General features: G+C 34.9%; 1 protein-coding gene across 1 annotated transcript in view; it reads left to right on the forward strand.

Moving 5' to 3' along the window:
• LOC137394430 (uncharacterized) overlaps positions 1-6,895 on the forward strand; it is a 66,291-nt gene extending 59,396 nt beyond the window's left edge. Inside the window, exon 13 of the mRNA XM_068081149.1 lies at positions 6,553-6,895. Coding sequence (XP_067937250.1) covers positions 6,553-6,662 — 110 coding nt within the window. The 3' untranslated portion in view covers positions 6,663-6,895. The remainder of the gene's footprint in view (positions 1-6,552) is intronic.
• The last annotated feature ends 11,045 nt before the right edge of the window (positions 6,896-17,940 follow it).

The raw sequence follows: 17,940 nt of genomic DNA on the forward strand, positions 1-17,940 counted from the left end.
GAAGAGTAACAGAAGGAACCTCAACTCCCTCGGACATGAAACGTACTCTAGCCAATCTGAGATCGAAGAGACTTGAAAAACTTATACAACATTTCGAGATTCGTCATCTCAAGGAGTTCAAAGCACCATCTATTTTCCACTATCACAATGTTGGAGCAAGTGAATACAAAGATGGTGAAGGCAATGTGGATGTGGTACCAACTGTAGCATTTTCAACCAAAGTTGATGGAGAGGAAGTTCAAGGAACTTTAACGATGCCTTCGAGATGTGCCCTTTCGTTGAAAGAAAATTATCCGGGTATCATTATATACAAGGGGCTAGTAACATCTCACAATACTCGCGAATACTACGATGTAGTAGTCATGGGACATGAAGAAGCAAGCAGATTTTACGAGAGTTCGGTACAATGCAAAAAGGATCCTGCTATCTCACTTATTTCCGATGACGATGAGTGATTGATGAACAACTCGATACAAACTTCGTTTTAAAGAATGTACATGAACATTTTCTTATATATATTCAATGTTTCATTTATACTATATTATCTTTATTCTGACTTATCTACTTGTAAACTTCGTTTTAAAGAATGTACATGAACATTTTCTTATATATATTCAATGTTTCATTTATACTATATTATCTTTATTGTGACTTATCTACTTGTACACTTCATATATTTCAAGTTAAACATAAACTATTTTATTTTTATTGAAACGAAATGATGATGGAAATAATGAATAATACATATAAATATATCTTTTAAAGTGAATAATTTTGTAATAAAACTGATCTTTCATTCAACATATATAAAAAAAACCGAAAATAAAAATCCTTAAAATTCTTAACCATTCAAGAGCTTCAACATTACAAAAACATCAAATCTTCAAAAAAAATAACTTTGTACATAAACACTTTCTCATATATATTCAACGTTCTCAAATATATAACATTCTCCACTTTGCACATAAACACTTTCTCATATATATTCCATGTTTCAAATATATAACAATCTCCGGAAAATCAACCCCTCGGTGTCCCAGATATTAACCCCCTCACTCATCCGGTAGGTAATCTCTCGCTCTCCTCGATAATCCGCGAGATCCACTCCGGAAAACCATCCAGCCCTCGATGTCCCAGATATTCACCCCCACTATTCCACCGATAATCGGCGACGATTCGCCCGACTAATCCGCGACGATTCCCCCGACTAATCCCGCGATAATCCGCGTTTAATCGGATGACTCATCCCTCGCTAATCGGATGACTCAGCCACAGATAATCCGCCGATTACGCCAGGAGCGGATCCGTAACCCCTCGAATTCAACCCCCTACTCTACACCACAATTTCCCCCCAAACCCCAACATCTCATTCAACTCCACACGATTCAATCTACACCCCTAGCCAATTTAATTCACAACCCCCTTTTTCTATCCCCCCCCCGCTGGATCCGTCACTTTTGTGTGTAGATCTGCTCTCTATATACTACTGCTAAGTTATAATCATTTAGTAAAACAACTTAGCCAATGGCAATTACTTACCACTGTTTATAAGCTGTTTTAAATCTTGAACGAATGTGTTGCACAAGAAGTAATGTTTTTCAGCAATCTGTTTTACCTCGAGGTTTCAAATATTTGAATTATGCATTGGCCAGACACACACAAAAATAAACCAACACCTTCATTTAAAAGTTAGACTAGTAATTGTTGTGTATGTTGATTACAAAAGGCTTTCTGTGCAAAAACTTTCTTTATTACCCTTGCAGGGCCGGACATTCAGTTAGTACACAAAATACATGGTATTTCGTGTAAATCATTCCAAAGCCTAACGATAAATACTTTTGGTAATTAAATACCACGTTAAATCAAATGCATTATATAAAAATATGTAAAAAAAGTGAATTACTGTATATGTAAGAAACTAAATAGATAAAGTTAGTTAAATAAATAAAATGTTGTTATGATTACTGAAAACATTTCGTTGTTGTTATCATCTTTACATTAAATGCAGAAAATTAGACTTAGCCTTGGTGATACAGGAGACAGATGCATAAGTTGAGGTAGTGATAAAATATAGATCTAGTCTAACCTAAACTATGTGAACTCGTTGATATATATATACCGTGGACCCTGGTTTTTTTGCATTTCTATGTGGAACACAAAGTTTTTGCAGTTTTTTGTTATGGCATTTTCCTTGCCATATGACATCAAAAACATGTTTCTCGGAATTTAATTTTGGCGGTCTGTGTGCTGTCGATATGCAATTTGCCGAAATCCCTCCCACAACGCCTAAAATAATTACAATGGCCTCCCTCAGTTCAGTATTCTTCATGTTTTGTAATGGCTTGATCTGGCGTGAGTGAAACTATATCAAATTTATTTTGCATTTTAGTGTTTAATATAATATTTACTACAAACTAATTCATAGTATATAACTTAATTTGTTAGCCATGGGTTCTAAGATCGATAATGCTGTTAAAGGTAGAAGCACAAAAATGATTACTATGGCAAAGAAGCTAGAGATAATAAATAAATATGAAGGTGCCCGATTTGTTAACACTGTTAAAAATATGGCTGTAACCAATCGACGATTGGAACCTTCATCAAAAACAAGAAAGCCATTAAAGCAAGCAAGGCTTTTTAGATCATGACTGTCCTTGCCAGTAGAAGGACTTCAATCCACGATGAGATAGAAAGGCTCCTTTTATTATGGGTTAAAGAGAAAAAAAAGTTGCTGGTGATGCAATCATGCAGTTGACAATTCCGCACAAGGCGACGGCCATATTTGATGATCTTGAGAAAGCCCAGGGAGAAGGCGAAGATGAAGGAACAGCACAGAAAACCTAGTTGGTTTGATTAAGAGGACTGGTATTTATTCAGTCGTCAGGCTTGGAGAGAGAGGTGGCCAGTTCTGACAAGAAAGAAGCAGACAAGTTCCTGAAGGTTTGAGGAATTAATTTTTAATGAAGGCTGCATTATTCAGTAAATGTTTAACTCTGATGAAACTGGCCTCTTTTGGATGAAATCATCCTCTCGTACATATATCACTGCCAAAGAAAAGAAGATTTCTGGATATAAACCGATGAAGGACAGACTTACCCTCACATTTTATCATCTGCCAGTGGCAACTTGAAAATTTAGCCACTCCTAGCTTACTACTGAGAAAATCCTCATGCCTTCAAGGCACACAGTATCATGAAGGATAGGCTTTCAGTATTTTAGAGGTTTAATGAAAAGGCCTTGGTCAGGAGGGCCATATTTATTGATTGGGTAAATGTATGCTTCGGTCCTGCTGTCAAGAAATATTTAAAAGAGAATGATCTCCCCTTGAAATGTTTTCTGGTACTCAACAATGCCCCCTGCTCATCCTCCCGACCTTAAGGACAACTTACATCCGGATTTCTCCTTTATCAAAGTTCTATAGGTTGTTTGTCTGTCATCCATATGTCCAGTTATAGCGATAAATTTTTAGAAATGAGAAAACTGTTTTGCAATGGAATTGCACTCCGAAACCCTGGTTCTGCAGAGAGTTGTGCTATCCACTAAGCCACACAGCCTACTTGCTATATTATAAAATAATTGTGCACATACTTATAACGCCTGCCAATCTTTAATGGCGATTAGTTAAAATATTCACACTTCTGTTAGCACACTTAAACTACTAAAAGGAAAATACATGCTCAGACCTCCCCACAATGCTATAAATATAGGTTATACATGTATATAACATAAATTTAATTAAACTTGAAGCACACACAAAAATTAACAAACACCTTCATTAAAAAGTTAGAATATTTTGATTAAAAGTAATTTTTCTATGCCAAAACCTTTTGTATTACCAGTGCAATGTCGGGCATTCATCTAATATTTTATAAGAATACATTGTATTTCGTGTAATTCGTTCCAAAGACTAACGATAAATGCTTTAGGTAATTAAATACTGCTCACAGTAGTGTCACTTTTTCTCACAATAACTGCTGGATAGCTTGGAATATTTTAAAAAATTTATCCGAGTAGGTTTGCTTTTAATTTCTGATTTTTTTGTTTTAAGAAAAGCCATTTTTACTACTGCTACCAGTCGTCCTAGTTTTTTTGGTATCCATGATTTTAAAACTGTAAAAGGAAGATATGAAGTGCTGGTTAATATGATTCGAGAAATGTAGCACTAAACTACCTCAAGAAGAATTACTCTATACATATGTATTGATTAGCAAAAGTATAATGTGTCAAGAAACTGTGATTTCATATGTCATGTATTTATTTGAATTTTTCATCTTATTTCTATTTTTGGTCTTTAGAAGTGCACCTTAAAAATTAATTTTTGTGTAGAGTTAAAACTTGCTAATTTGTACATCGTACCTTAAAAAATTTAGAAGTAAGATTTGGCTTTATTCTGGTTGCAGTGTGGTAAAATGGTATTGAATGGTTGGCTTTCACACTTTGAAGCCTATGCTTGAGTTATCCTAGAGAGTTGTTTACCCACTTAATCATGAGTTCGAAAAAACTTTGACGCATAGTTTCACTTTCTTTTTGTCCACTTACGGTGTGTTTCGGTTTGTCTACGGCAAAGATCGTTCTTTCGGGTGTTGCCGATGACTCGCCAAGGCTTCAAAAAGATTAGACCACTATTTCTTGAAAAATAGCCAAAAGTGTGATGGTTGTTCAAATAACCTTATTCATGAAAGTGACTCATCAAAGAAGATTGTTTGCTAATGATACATTGGATGAATTTCTTGTAAGTTATCCAGGTAGGTAGATTCATTCTTAGTTAAAAAAATAAGACTGCTATTGTTTCAAGCGCAATATATTTTCATTATTATATCAGTCAAAGCAATTATTGTGTTGAGTATAATAATTCAGGAGACCACTTCCCCATCAGGCTTCCACCCACCCCAGCTAAACAAAGGCCAACTAAAGTGTGTGCGCAGTGCTCCAAACAACGAGATGACAACGGCAAGCCGGTGCGCAAAGAGTCAAGCTGGATGTGTCAGGCCTGTGGCGTTACCCTTTGCGTGGGGTGTTTTTTGCCCTATCACAGATCTTGACAGGCAACGCAACCTTGAAAGGTGAGTATTCATTAATTTACAGTTTCATGTATTCGAAGAAGTTTATTATGGTATGATAAAAAGTTAAATATAAAAACTGAGATACAACCGTTATCAGAAAAATAATCTTTACAACGCTTGATGAATGTTGGAAGGATTGATAACAATATTTACTATAATAAGAGCAGTGTCTTTCAGAGACCATGGTAAGAGCTTTAGAAAAATAATTGCCTCACATGGAAATTGAACTTGGACTCTCAGTGTTACAATCCGGCACTCACCACTCATCCCCTTGCCACCTCACGAAGTAGTTATGCATATACTAATTATTCATTACGATGTCACCGATGCATGGGACTGCCAAACATAATAATCAATATAGTAATGAATACACAGTAAAGGTTGAAATGATTGTCATCATCATGCATGCATAAATGATATGAAACACTTCTGTGTTGCAGATTGAAGAATGCGGTAGTGCAAGATGTACTTTTGGCATGGGACATGGCCTCATCCTCATCAGTTTATATTCTCTTATGATGTATAAACCGTAGCTATGATTTACTTTCAACGCCAACTCAGACTACAGTAACTTGGTATCAATGCTGTTCTCATCAAAAGCCATAGTAATATTGATGTGGATGGTATCAATTTTTATGCTGTAGTGTTTTCTGCAGCCTGTAAAACGAGGTTTTTGGAAATCAAAAAATAAAGATTATCAGCGATATTTCATCTTTGTTTGTTACCTTAATCTACAAGCTCAGAGCTTTAAAATGAGATACCATTTGATAAGATTTCCAATAGCCCGTAGTCTCACAGAAATGCCCTAAAAATCAGTAAAACGGCCTGGAATCAAGGGTCCTGCAAGCATATATGGCATTAGATTTCGGAATCCTGCAAGCATATATGACACTAGAATCAGGGATCCTGCAATCATATATGACACTATAATCACAGGTCTGCAGGCGTATATGACACTAGAGTCAGGGATCCTGCAATCATATATGACAGTAGAATCAGGGATCCTGCAACCATATATGACACTGAAATCAGGGATCGTGCAAGCATATATGACACTAGAATCAGGGATCCTGAAATTATATATGACACTAAAAACAGGGATCCTACAATCATATATGACACTAGAATCAGGGATCCTGCAAGATTATGACACTAGAATCAGGGATCCTGCAAGCATATATGACACTAGGCTTCAAAGTGTTAAATAATGCCTATGAATACATTCAAAGATATTACCAAATGTTGGCCTTTGTCCTGCTAACATGACAACTGTAGTCATCTGTTAGAACAGTCTTTGGTAGGATCTATAATGTGCTACAAGCTGCTGTCTTTACATTGCAAGGCTTTCAACTGCTGGATCTCTCCCCTCAATGTGACACTAAGTTGATAATATTGATTGGCCTTGAAAGCAAATATAGCTCGCAGTCCATGTAGTCCAAACAGCTAATTTGGCCAACAGCTGCGTTATCTAAAAAGTGCTATATTTTAGGCGGTCCTTCTAAGTTTGCTGTCAGATGCAAGATGTGCAATGAGTTAATGAGAGGAGAGAACCCTGGAAACCTCATCACCAATCACAGGAGAGTCTGCCCAAAGCTCTAAATGGTGAAAGGCTGAATGTCATTCCTTGTTAAGCTCGAGTTTATCTTCTAAGTTTGTTAATTATATCAATGCCTGTAGACCTTTATGTCTATGAATGATTTAACAAATGACTTGCATATAATGTAGAGTATGTCTTTTGTAAATACCCATTCTGAACATGCGTATTCTTTAGTGATGGTTTAGACAAGTTTTACTATCTCACTTTTGTGGGGTAATCAACAATAAATGTTTCTAAACTTGTGCTGGTTTCGTTAAAAGGCATGTTAACATGTTGACATGTTAACTTGTTGCATGATCTTGTCTTAACGGTCTCACCACACCTCTCCACACCCCCAAATAATTTCTGACAATATTTTTATCTCAATTTTAGATTAGACTTTTTAAGTATTTAATCCAACATCGGATACTCAGAAGATTTGGTCATGACCAATTATTGACCTCATTTCGTATTTAATCAACCACATATAATGCTAATTGTTTATTCACAGCAACCATTTTCTTCAAAGCCCTTTTGATGTGCTTCATCTTCATAAGTAGTGGCACCTAACATAGGTTTGTTTGGAACACTTTGGAGAAAGTTTTAGTTCAATTTTCACTCGCAAACATGTTATAGTCTCCAATACTAAAATTCTTGTGAGTGCTCAATTACTTGCAAGATCACATGATCTAGAGATTTTTTGCATTAGGAAAGTCTGTAAAGGAAACCAGAAAGACTATTTTACTATTATATATCACACCAAATCTCAATCAACAACAAGATTGTTCATGATCAATGTATGTATTTGTATATAATGAAATAAAGCTGTACATTTATGAGCAAGGCACAAGAGTGTTCTGCCTTTTTCTTTGTCGTGGTCTTCCTTTTATACTCATGGCTGCACCCTCTTCTGAGTCATTTGGTCATCTTCTTGGATGTCCGGCCGTTCAGCCTGTGCCGAGAGTCGATCCGGACTCAAGGCCCGTCAACTCGCACCACTAGTAATTTATGATGAGAATATTCAACGGAAACATCCGATTAGACATGCTAGTACTTCATGTGGTGAATAGATGTAGCATAAGGAGATTAGACATGCTAGTACTTCATGTGGTGAATAGATGTAGCATAAAGTGATTAGACATGCTAGTACTTCATGTGGTGATTAGATGTAGCATAAGGTGATTAGACATACTAGTACTGCATGTGGTGAATAGATGTAGCATAAGGTGATTAGACATACTAGTACTGCATGTGGTGAATAGATGTAGCATAAGGGGATTAGACATGCTAGTACTTCATGTGATGAATAGATGTAGCATAAGGGGATTAGACATGCTAGTACTGCATGTGGGTAATAGATGTAGCATAAGGTGATTAGACATACTAGTACTGCATGTGGTGAATAGATTTAGCATAAGGTGATTAGACATGCTAGTACTGCATGTGATGAATAGATGTAGTATAAGGTGATTAGACATGCTAGTACTGCATGTGGTGAATAGATGTAGTATAAGGTGATTAGACATGCTAGTACTGCATGTGGTGAATAGATGTAGTATAAGGTGATTAGACATGCTAGTACTGCATGTGGTGAATAGATGTAGTATAAGGTGATTAGACATACTAGTACTGCATGTGGTGAATAGATGTAGTATAAGGTGATTAGACATGCTAGTACTGCATGTGGTGAATAGATGTAGTACAAGGTGATTAGACATACTAGTACTGCATGTGGTGAATAGATGTAGTATAAGGTGATTAGACATACTAGTACTGCATGTGGTGAATATATGTAGTATATAAGGTGATTAGATATACTAGTACTGCGTGTAGTGAATAGATGTAGGTAGCATAAGGGGATTAGACATACTAGTACTTCATGTGGTGAACATATGTAGCGTAAGGGGATTCGAAATGGTTTATTAAGAGTACATGTATGTCTTCTCTAAAGTCAAAGAGAATAAATACACAGGATATCGGTTCTCTTCTGAAGGCAAAACTTCTAGCTGTTCTGCTTGGACTGAAAAGAGCCATAGCTTTATTTTCATTTCGTAATTATGTAGCCAGAAATATATGGCTCATTTAATTTTACAAATTGCTGCCAGAGGAATTATCTGTTCTTTTATCCTCTAGTGATAAATGCACATGTCACTGATCATGTAGCTAGGCACTTGCATTGTTTGGATTGAGTTGCTTTAAAGGTTGACTTGCAACAAAATTCCCATTACAGTTATTTTGTATCAACAGATTCACCGTGTCTTACTCTGCTGCGTTGTAGGTGCAAAATGTGTGGCAATGTGATTACAAGCTTTTGAAAGCTAAACAATGAACAGTTAATCATATATACCCATCACGAAAATCCTGTAGTTTGGAATCTCTTTATTTCGATGACATACTCAAACATTGTGGTTATTGTTGTGATATGTGATGTTATGATTGTTATCACATAAAATTAAAGGCCAATAAAAGGCTTCATATAAAATGTCTGGTAGGGTTAGTTTATGACAAACACTTCGAGTCCTACCGGAAAGCTCGTATCAAGTATAGATGCTCGCTACTTTACAGTTTCGTTTCAGCCTTGTGTAATCATCTTGTCGTAATCTGATCATGTGACCCATACTTTTTGCAAAATAGCGCGACAAATTTCTGTAGCCTTTTTCGACTATCACAGGTGACCAACAGGCTCATCATGTCTATCAGAGAATGACATGCACTCTTTCGAGCTAAGATTAAAAAATTAAACGATTTTTCACGGTGGGTTCTGAGATATCAGCGCTCAAAGTGACAGCATTACTATGATGATGAAATAGATGTGTAAGTACAATAGACCTGGTTTTATTGAGTGCGTGAGATATATTTGTAAAAATATTTCAACGATTGAGGTTGCATGAAATTGTAAACAGAAGCCATCGTGTTCAACTATGTCGCATTTGAGCCGTTTTGGAAAGGGATTCCGATCATCTTCGAGGCATTTTCGTGATGGCTGCGATTAACTGTATGTTTAGAGCTTTAAGAGCTCGTAATCACATTTCCGCATAATTTGCACCCACAACACAGCAGAGAAGACATGGTGAGTCTTTTGATACCAAATAACTGTAATGTGAATTTTGTTGCAAGTCAACCTTTAAGCGCATGACTTAAAAACTTATCTCAGGTTTATCTCAGGTCAATCGCAATATTTTTGGTAATTTTGGTAAATCAATCAAGTTGAACGTTCTACCTCAGCTAACATAGAAATGTAAAATTAATTTTGCCAAGTAGTCAAATGACCTCTCACATACATTGCCATTAACTATAAAGTCAACACTCCTAAATATAGCATCCTAACCTAGTAAAGGGGTCAGTTCAGATTGAAAAGTGGTAAAATTCTTTCTGTTTTAATTAAACTTCCTAGAGACATCAGCGACATTTTGAGACATTTAGAGACATTTTGATAACCTTGATAACAGCGAATGCCATACACCCACTTTTGCACCCTCAATGATATGCTGTGTTTTTTTATCCTGACCAATCTTGAGAGTTTCTAGCTTTTGGTCTAAAATGAGACAACAGCAGAGTCTTGACAAAATAGATCAGATTGATTAATTGATTGTACCTGATTGATTTGCTGAGACATAACAGAAGAGTTTTTGATAAACAAATGTATGTAGATAGACAAAAATCTTCATCACACAATTTTCACATCCCTAACTCTGAATGGTCATGGATTAAGAACTAGGTTAGAAAGCTCAGATGAAGTCCGTTCTATCAATAAAAACTATTTAGGCTAGTACATTGAGACTACTAGTTGGGGGGACAACTCCAATGTTAATGAAGTTTTGTCAGAGAACCGCATGCCAATTAAAGCCAGGCTTTGTTCTGCTGTCTATAAGCGGTGTTAAGGTTAGATATTGTTAAGGTTAGATAGTGAACAGTATGCTAAGTCTGCCTATTGTTGTCCTAGTCAAACACTATCTCACTGGAAATATTCACATAATACTAACAAAAGTTTAGTTACATTTTCTTTTTTTAGACAGCTTAAAAATATCTCCTATTTTTAGACTGTCTAAAAATATTTACTGTTTTTAGTTTGTAATTCATCTGAAGACACCAATTTTGGCATGTTAGGTTTGTTTTTATCTTTTATGATTTACTATTTTAATTTTTCAGCTTCAATTAATTTTGTGCATCAAACTAGCGGAGTTGGATCGTTAGCATGTGTTCTTTTTTTGTGTTTGGGTGAGTCTTGATGAGCCAACATACCTTAAACCGAATGTTTGGGTGATTGTGGTTCAATATGTTTTAACGTTGTGGCATCTTTATTTTAATTTCAAATGCATGTATTTGAGCTTTTTTTTAGACATCGTATAGCGATGAATTGTAAAAATAATGTTTGGGTTATTTACAGTATTTAAGATATTTCATTAATTTATTTGTGCTTGGTCAAAGGCTGAGCCTATATACCATAGAAGGTCTCTAAAGTTAAGATATTACTAAACTGTGTGCAAGAAAATATCATTTTCTACGTTATAATGTAGGGCTATGTAATGCTTGGTGAAGAATACATTATATTGTATATTATTTACTGGCTTCGATATCTTCTATGTTCAAGTCTGAATGTTAGCAGGCATTGTGATGTTTGAATTTCTCTGTCTTTCTGTAAGTTGCTATACCTTGCCATGTCCTGATGTGTGTTACTTTGCGTTGCCATGCGCTGCTGTGTGTTACTTTGCGTTGCCATGCCCTATTGTGTGTTACTATGCGCTGCCATGCCCTGCTGTGTGTTACTATGCGTTGCCATGCCCTGCTGTGTGTTACTATGCGTTACCATGCCCTGTTGTGTGTTACTTTGCGCTGTTATGTTTTATTAAGTGGTTTTTCCATGGCCACTTTTTTTAGGTCAATTGTAAAAACTGATTCCATCATTGAATACATGCTGAATGACTATACACTCTTCTGCAACACAAATTTACGATAAATCGTTCTTATCTGGTTGCAAATGTTTACCTTTCACATCTTGCAACAGCCAAGTCATATGGTTGACTGAATGCATCCTCATTTGTTGAGTGTGTTATAATTATCTCTCTAACTCACTTTGATAAACGCAACAATTATAGGTTACATATAGGAGACAAACCAAAACTGCTTTGGTGTAATCGAATCCAGTATGGATATCACTTTCAGTCTGGTAAATGGCTTTAAATATTGGCTAGTTTTAAATTCACTGTGCTGAGCCTCAGTTTACCAACTCTAGGCTAACATTGACATATTCTGCATTTTTTTACTATAATAAAAATTATTCCCAAACATCTGAAGCCATGGCTGAGCGTAGGGGAGAAAAGATTGTATCATACAGGTGTTGAACTTAAACTTTTAGCATAGTAGACCAGCACTCAAATAATTGCGCTTGTCAACCTCCCAGTGGCTTTTTAGATTATCTATGCGTATAGTTATTACACTTGACAAGTTCTCACGGCCATCTTGACTGCCAGGGTACTAGAACACTTACCAAAAAGCTGTAAGTTTTATTGTGTGAGTGTTGTTTGACCATTGGTAAGTTTTGGTCAGATCTGCAAAGTTCTGTCAAAAGGTGGCTAGGAAACATGCAAATTTTGAATAGTTGAGCAGGTGGTTTGACAGTTTTGATGAGCAATTGCATTAGCTGCATAATTTAGTAAAACAACAGCTATAGAAGATATATGGCTACCATGGCTGGTTATTACCAGTTTATAGTTACATAGTTAACATTGAACCTCCTTTAATCTGCAGCATAAATAATTTTAGGCAAAACCTATTTGGTGCTTTCAGTAAGTAAGTGAGTGAGTAAATAAGTAGGTAAGAAGACATACTGAGATTGTCAGGGAGTGGCTGATAGGTTTCTGATAACACTGAATTGTGCCTTAATAAAGTTACACGTAGGTAGAAGTACAGGATGTAAACGTCTCTATAAATGTGATAAGTTGAACATTGTTATTATAAACCTCATGTATGCGTGTCCAGGACAGCAATAAACACAAGCCTTGAGTTCTCTTATATAAAGGTTGACTACGATAACACATTTGTGAATGTCACATAATTTATATGGTAATATATGGTATAGCAATCCCTTGGTTAGTGTGTTTTTGAAGTACACGGCTGCCATGAGAGTGCTCAAAAGGCTTGAGACAGTCCCTTAACATGCGCGATGATGGTTTTGGTGATCGCACAATTTTTCTTTGACCTCAAGATAATTTTTCTGTCTATCAGTCACTCAGCAACAATCATCAAAACAAGATGGCTGCCTTACTTTTTGTTTGATCTACGCATTTTGATTTGTGTGTTAACCTTTTTGATTACGAACAAAAAATACTATTAAATGTAAACACTTCCCTTTAGAGACTAAACTAGATAGAATAAAGCAGCGAAAGAAAAAAATTACTGTTCAGCTAAGGTTAGATATATTTACTTAAATTTAAAAATTTTTTAACTTTATTTTATATTTTTATTAAAGTCTTTCTATTATTTGACAATATTAGCAAGTTTTAGTGAGGAATCATGATAATTATTCTATTTGTTAGTAAGTTTGGTTACAAAGGAAATCTAATCAGAGAACAGGTGTACAACATGATGCAAACTATCACAATTACCATACTAGAAGCTTTCAAACAAGCAGACTTGCTCTAGTTTTTGTAGCCGAGTTCAATACAAACTCAGTGACTTTAAGCACCTAGGAACATGCATATGTTTAACCTTTCCTCTATATCAATGAGACTATATATTGTGTTTGCCATATTCTAACACATTCAGCTAAATAAAATTATTTTATATTTGAATCAGAAAGCTATCAGCTACACCAGAATAAGTGACACAACTCAGTATTAGTATATATTTGAATTATTGAACTTAATAATAGGAATTGATGTTCGATAAGACTAGAAACTGCGGGAACATCGCTGCCTGTTGCTGTGTCAAATGAAGTTAAATGTTTATAGAGAAACTATTGCAGTTATGAGATGGGTAGAAATGATGGCAAAGCTAATCGTATTGGCGGCTATTGTTGAAATAAATGAAAACCCTTTTATTTGCTATTAACTTATTATTGTTGATTGTAATTTGAATTGTGTTTGAAAATTTGTAGCACATTAATTTTTATAAAATATTCATTTTGTATTTCATTAGAAAACAAAATTAAAGAACTTTGTGGAAAAATTAATAAGCTAAAAAATTTAATAGCTAGTCTTAAGTTACCTATTTAAAATTTTTTAAATCTATTTAAAAAACACCCAATCAAATGATTCCATTTCTTATAACCAAATTCTTTAGGCCTACCATTGTAATGTTATTTTAAGGTCCAAGATGTAAACTCCATGTAGGGAATCTCGACTGGGAATGGACGAGCTGTTATAGTTGTCACCTCGCTGACTCAGCTGCCAGAAGTCAACTGAGTACGGAGCCAGTTGTGGAAGCTGAATACACGCAAATCTTGCCCGAACCAAGTTCAATTTTTCTTTGCAATTACATTCGTTTATGTATCCTTTGACTAGGCCTTCTTTATTCAGACTGTTTCTATTTTTATATCAAGATAATTTCTGGTATTTATAAAAAAGTTCTAGAAATTTTTAGCAAAATTTCGGTAAGATATAAACACCTATATTGATTCAAACAGAGTTCTAAAATAGAGATTCAAAATAGAAGAAAGGATTTTTTATATTTATGCTTTTTGGGTGTTGTCCTCATTTGGGAATCATAAAAAAGTTTTGAAGGCAGGGGGGAGGGAGGAGTCACATGATAAGTGGTTCTTAAAACTAATAACTAACTCTCTTGTATTATTCATACACTCAAGCGGACTAACTAAAACAACACACAACTGATTGGCTGCTAGCTAAGATCATGTCAGCTAGTTACAACAGTTAGTCTCAGCTACTAATATGAAGTGAAATTAGTTTGTCACTTTGTATTCAGTTACTATACAGTAGTTGGTATCTGACTCTATCAGCTGTTTATCTCTAACCTTGTGGTATATGCAGAAATTGCTACAAGTATATTCTGATCAAGAGTCTACACGCAGCTAAGTTCGAAGCAGAACTTTAAAAATAGCAACTAACACACCATTTATAAAGATCAGAAGCAATCAATAATGATATGGCTACATGCCAATGCTTTCATCACAATACTCTATATGTGTTCACTATTAACATAATAAATCTACTGATGAAATCATATTGGTCTATTAAAAAGTGATTACAAATTTTCAATAATGGAGACCTACTTATTACAACACTGAAAGGACTGTCCTTCTGTGCATAGGCAAACACTAGTATACTCTGCGTTTAACATCAAAAATTCTCAAGAAATGTGACTGACCAATTAGAGCAACAGACTTGCATGTGTAAGCCAATCACTGCGCAGTCGGCATAATTCTTTAGATGACATAAATAGAAATATTATTAATTCAACTTATACCAGTTGTTGAGTGAGAATCACAGAGGCGCACTTAATACGCTTACTTCTCGAGACTCACTTTTGTCTCCCAATAGAGTGAAACCTTGAGTGCAAAGTTAACTCGATCTGATATTGGCTTCAATCATTAAATTTGTCATACATTGGAGCAAGTACTTTTATAATAATAGAAGGTGGATTTATTTCACATCTCAGAAACTTCTGAATCCTTTTAAAATATACTGCAGACAATTTAACATAGCATTAATAGAAATGCATTACCTATAAACAAAAATAGATAAAAATGAATTTGAAAACCTAAACTAAAAAAAGCAAAAAATTATAACAAACAGTTTTCGTCTTTACTGTGTTTAAGAAAAAATACATATGGTCAGCAATGAGCAGGTTTAGAGATGGAGGTGTTAATATGCATACTAATCTATTTCAGATTATATTAGGGGGAACTTAAGCCAACTTAATTTATATATTTTTACTGCTTTTAGATTTTATGTATTTTATTTGTAACCAGTTTTTTTCTATCACTTACAAAGCTATAATAGTTCTAAAAAAGTCTTATGCTAGATATTACTGAAAGGGTATAATCAAACTGCTCAGATTCTCTCTAATATTAGTTGGTGTGTCGCTTGTCTTGCTAGTCAGTTCCTATATTGAGGTGATCGCAAGTAAAGATTTAACTGAACAGGTAGGCTATGGTCATCAGGTTCAACTAAAAACTTATTGATCGACTGCCAACTAATCGACAGCGCTTCAGTCAAAGCCTTCAATTTGCCGAAATGCTATCATATGTGTAAATACAAAGATAATGTTTTTATAATTAATACTTATTTTTAGCTACAAGCGAAATTATCGCAAGAACTGATCATTTTCGTCAACGTTGGTAAAATTTAAATGAAGACATATTTGGTAGGAAGAGATCTAGCGATGAAACACAAGTGTCGCACAGGTTCTCCAAATGAACACGACTGTACCATTCGGTAATGGATGATGCTGATGTTATTAAAGCTAAGGTTGAGCACAGCGACTTTTGTCATCAGCTTCCATAGCCAGTAATCTGCAGTAGCTTTTAGTTATATGAAAATGGCTGTGAGCAGCTAACAGCCAAGTTACAAAACCATCAGCATAGTTACGGCGCATACCTCGATGTCATACCTCGATGTCATAGCTAGTTATAAGCCATGGCAACTGTCAGTTTACCACAAGCCTAGTTACACAATCAGTTCAACTGTCACTAGTTCATGATCAAGAAGGTTGAGAGTTCATTGTGCCAAAAATCCTACAAACAACTTTTGGATAGTGAAACTGGTAAATTTATCTCAACAGCCAATTAACTGATATTGATTAACTGGCCATACTGTGACTACTGACCATTCTATATTTTATTTACTAACACTGGTATACTATAACAACATTGAACTAAAATTATTAAAAACCATCGGTTGTCACTTTACAACCATAACTGACATAAGAATAGTAGAGTATTGTGTCACCCACCTTAAAAAAAACTTAAAAAATGACTATACTAATTACTAACTTGGAATCTAAATACTCAATCAGCTCAGCTTACATATATATATATATGCAAGTATATATCCAAAGTATATATATATAATATATATATATATATATATATATATATATATATATACTCAGCTCAATCATATTACCCTTTTATAGAAATCATATTATTGTAGCCATTATCAATCTTATTCTCAATTATCGTATTATACCACATTATATTAGCTTTAATTCTTAACTATGAGGTCAACAGAATACTATTTTCTCATGAAAACCTCAATAAATAATGTTCACAAACAAACAATTATAAGACTCAGTCATTTGTGTGTTTGTCATTGATAGACTGTGACGATGTCCTCAGGACCTCTTCAGAGACCGTCTGTTGAAATACGTACGTACTGTTCATAGTTAGCTGATGTCCATGGTCTTGCCCAATAACTGTCCTACATACTGACACTTGGTTTAACCAAACAGTGTGCTTTGGTTCTATAGTTACTTTCCTACTGCCGTTATGCCTTGTTTCCTGTTTTCATGTTTATCAGTTATTCAAATACACCTGAACAAGTTGCTAGATTTACTGAATTGCTCAAACCTTTTAACAATTAAATATTCAAGTTCAACAGCACCTATCTAAGCTTCACCAATCAGTTTTAAGGAAGAATTTGTACTGAAATTCGTGGAAATATTTAGTCATGATTTTATTTTGAATAAAGCAAAATTTCGCAAAAGTTGAAAGAAATGATGAAATTGATACAACTTGTTCTCAGGCTAAACTGGTGCATGTAAAATAAGTCAACATATTTATATAACAGTTGCCTAAGCTTATTGTGAATGTCAACTCTATTGAATATGGAACATAATTATTTGACGAGAGAGAGAGGTTATAAGTTGCTGCTTTTGTTACAATTATTAACTTCTGGTATAACAAAAACTGATGGTATTAAAGGCCTGGTCTGACGTTGGAGTGAAAAGAGGCACTCTGACTAGCAGATGAAGGGAGTAAAAATCGTCAATTGCTCTTCATTTTTACTGATCATGTTTAGTCAGCACTTGTTGAATTTGAAGGAAAAGCTTGATCATTTGATTTTTGATCACTTGATCACTGGCTGGCTCACCATATTTCTCAATGTTTTCAACCAAAGACACCAATTTTAAATATAAATGCACAAATTGAAAGTAAAACAACAGTGCTGTCTTTCTGTTTATGAAATATCTGAAATGCCTCAAAAGAAACATGTGGGATGAAAGCTTGCTGCAAACATGATTAATATGTTTGGACCATGCAAGTTCATGGCTTATGAGAAAGCCGAGAAGCTTTGTTGATTTCCTCAGTAACAGAATGTTAGGTTATCAGTGAGTATGCTAGTA

The sequence above is a fragment of the Watersipora subatra genome, chromosome 4 (genome assembly GCF_963576615.1).
Source record: "Watersipora subatra chromosome 4, tzWatSuba1.1, whole genome shotgun sequence".
Lineage (NCBI taxonomy): Eukaryota > Metazoa > Bryozoa > Gymnolaemata > Cheilostomatida > Watersiporidae > Watersipora > Watersipora subatra.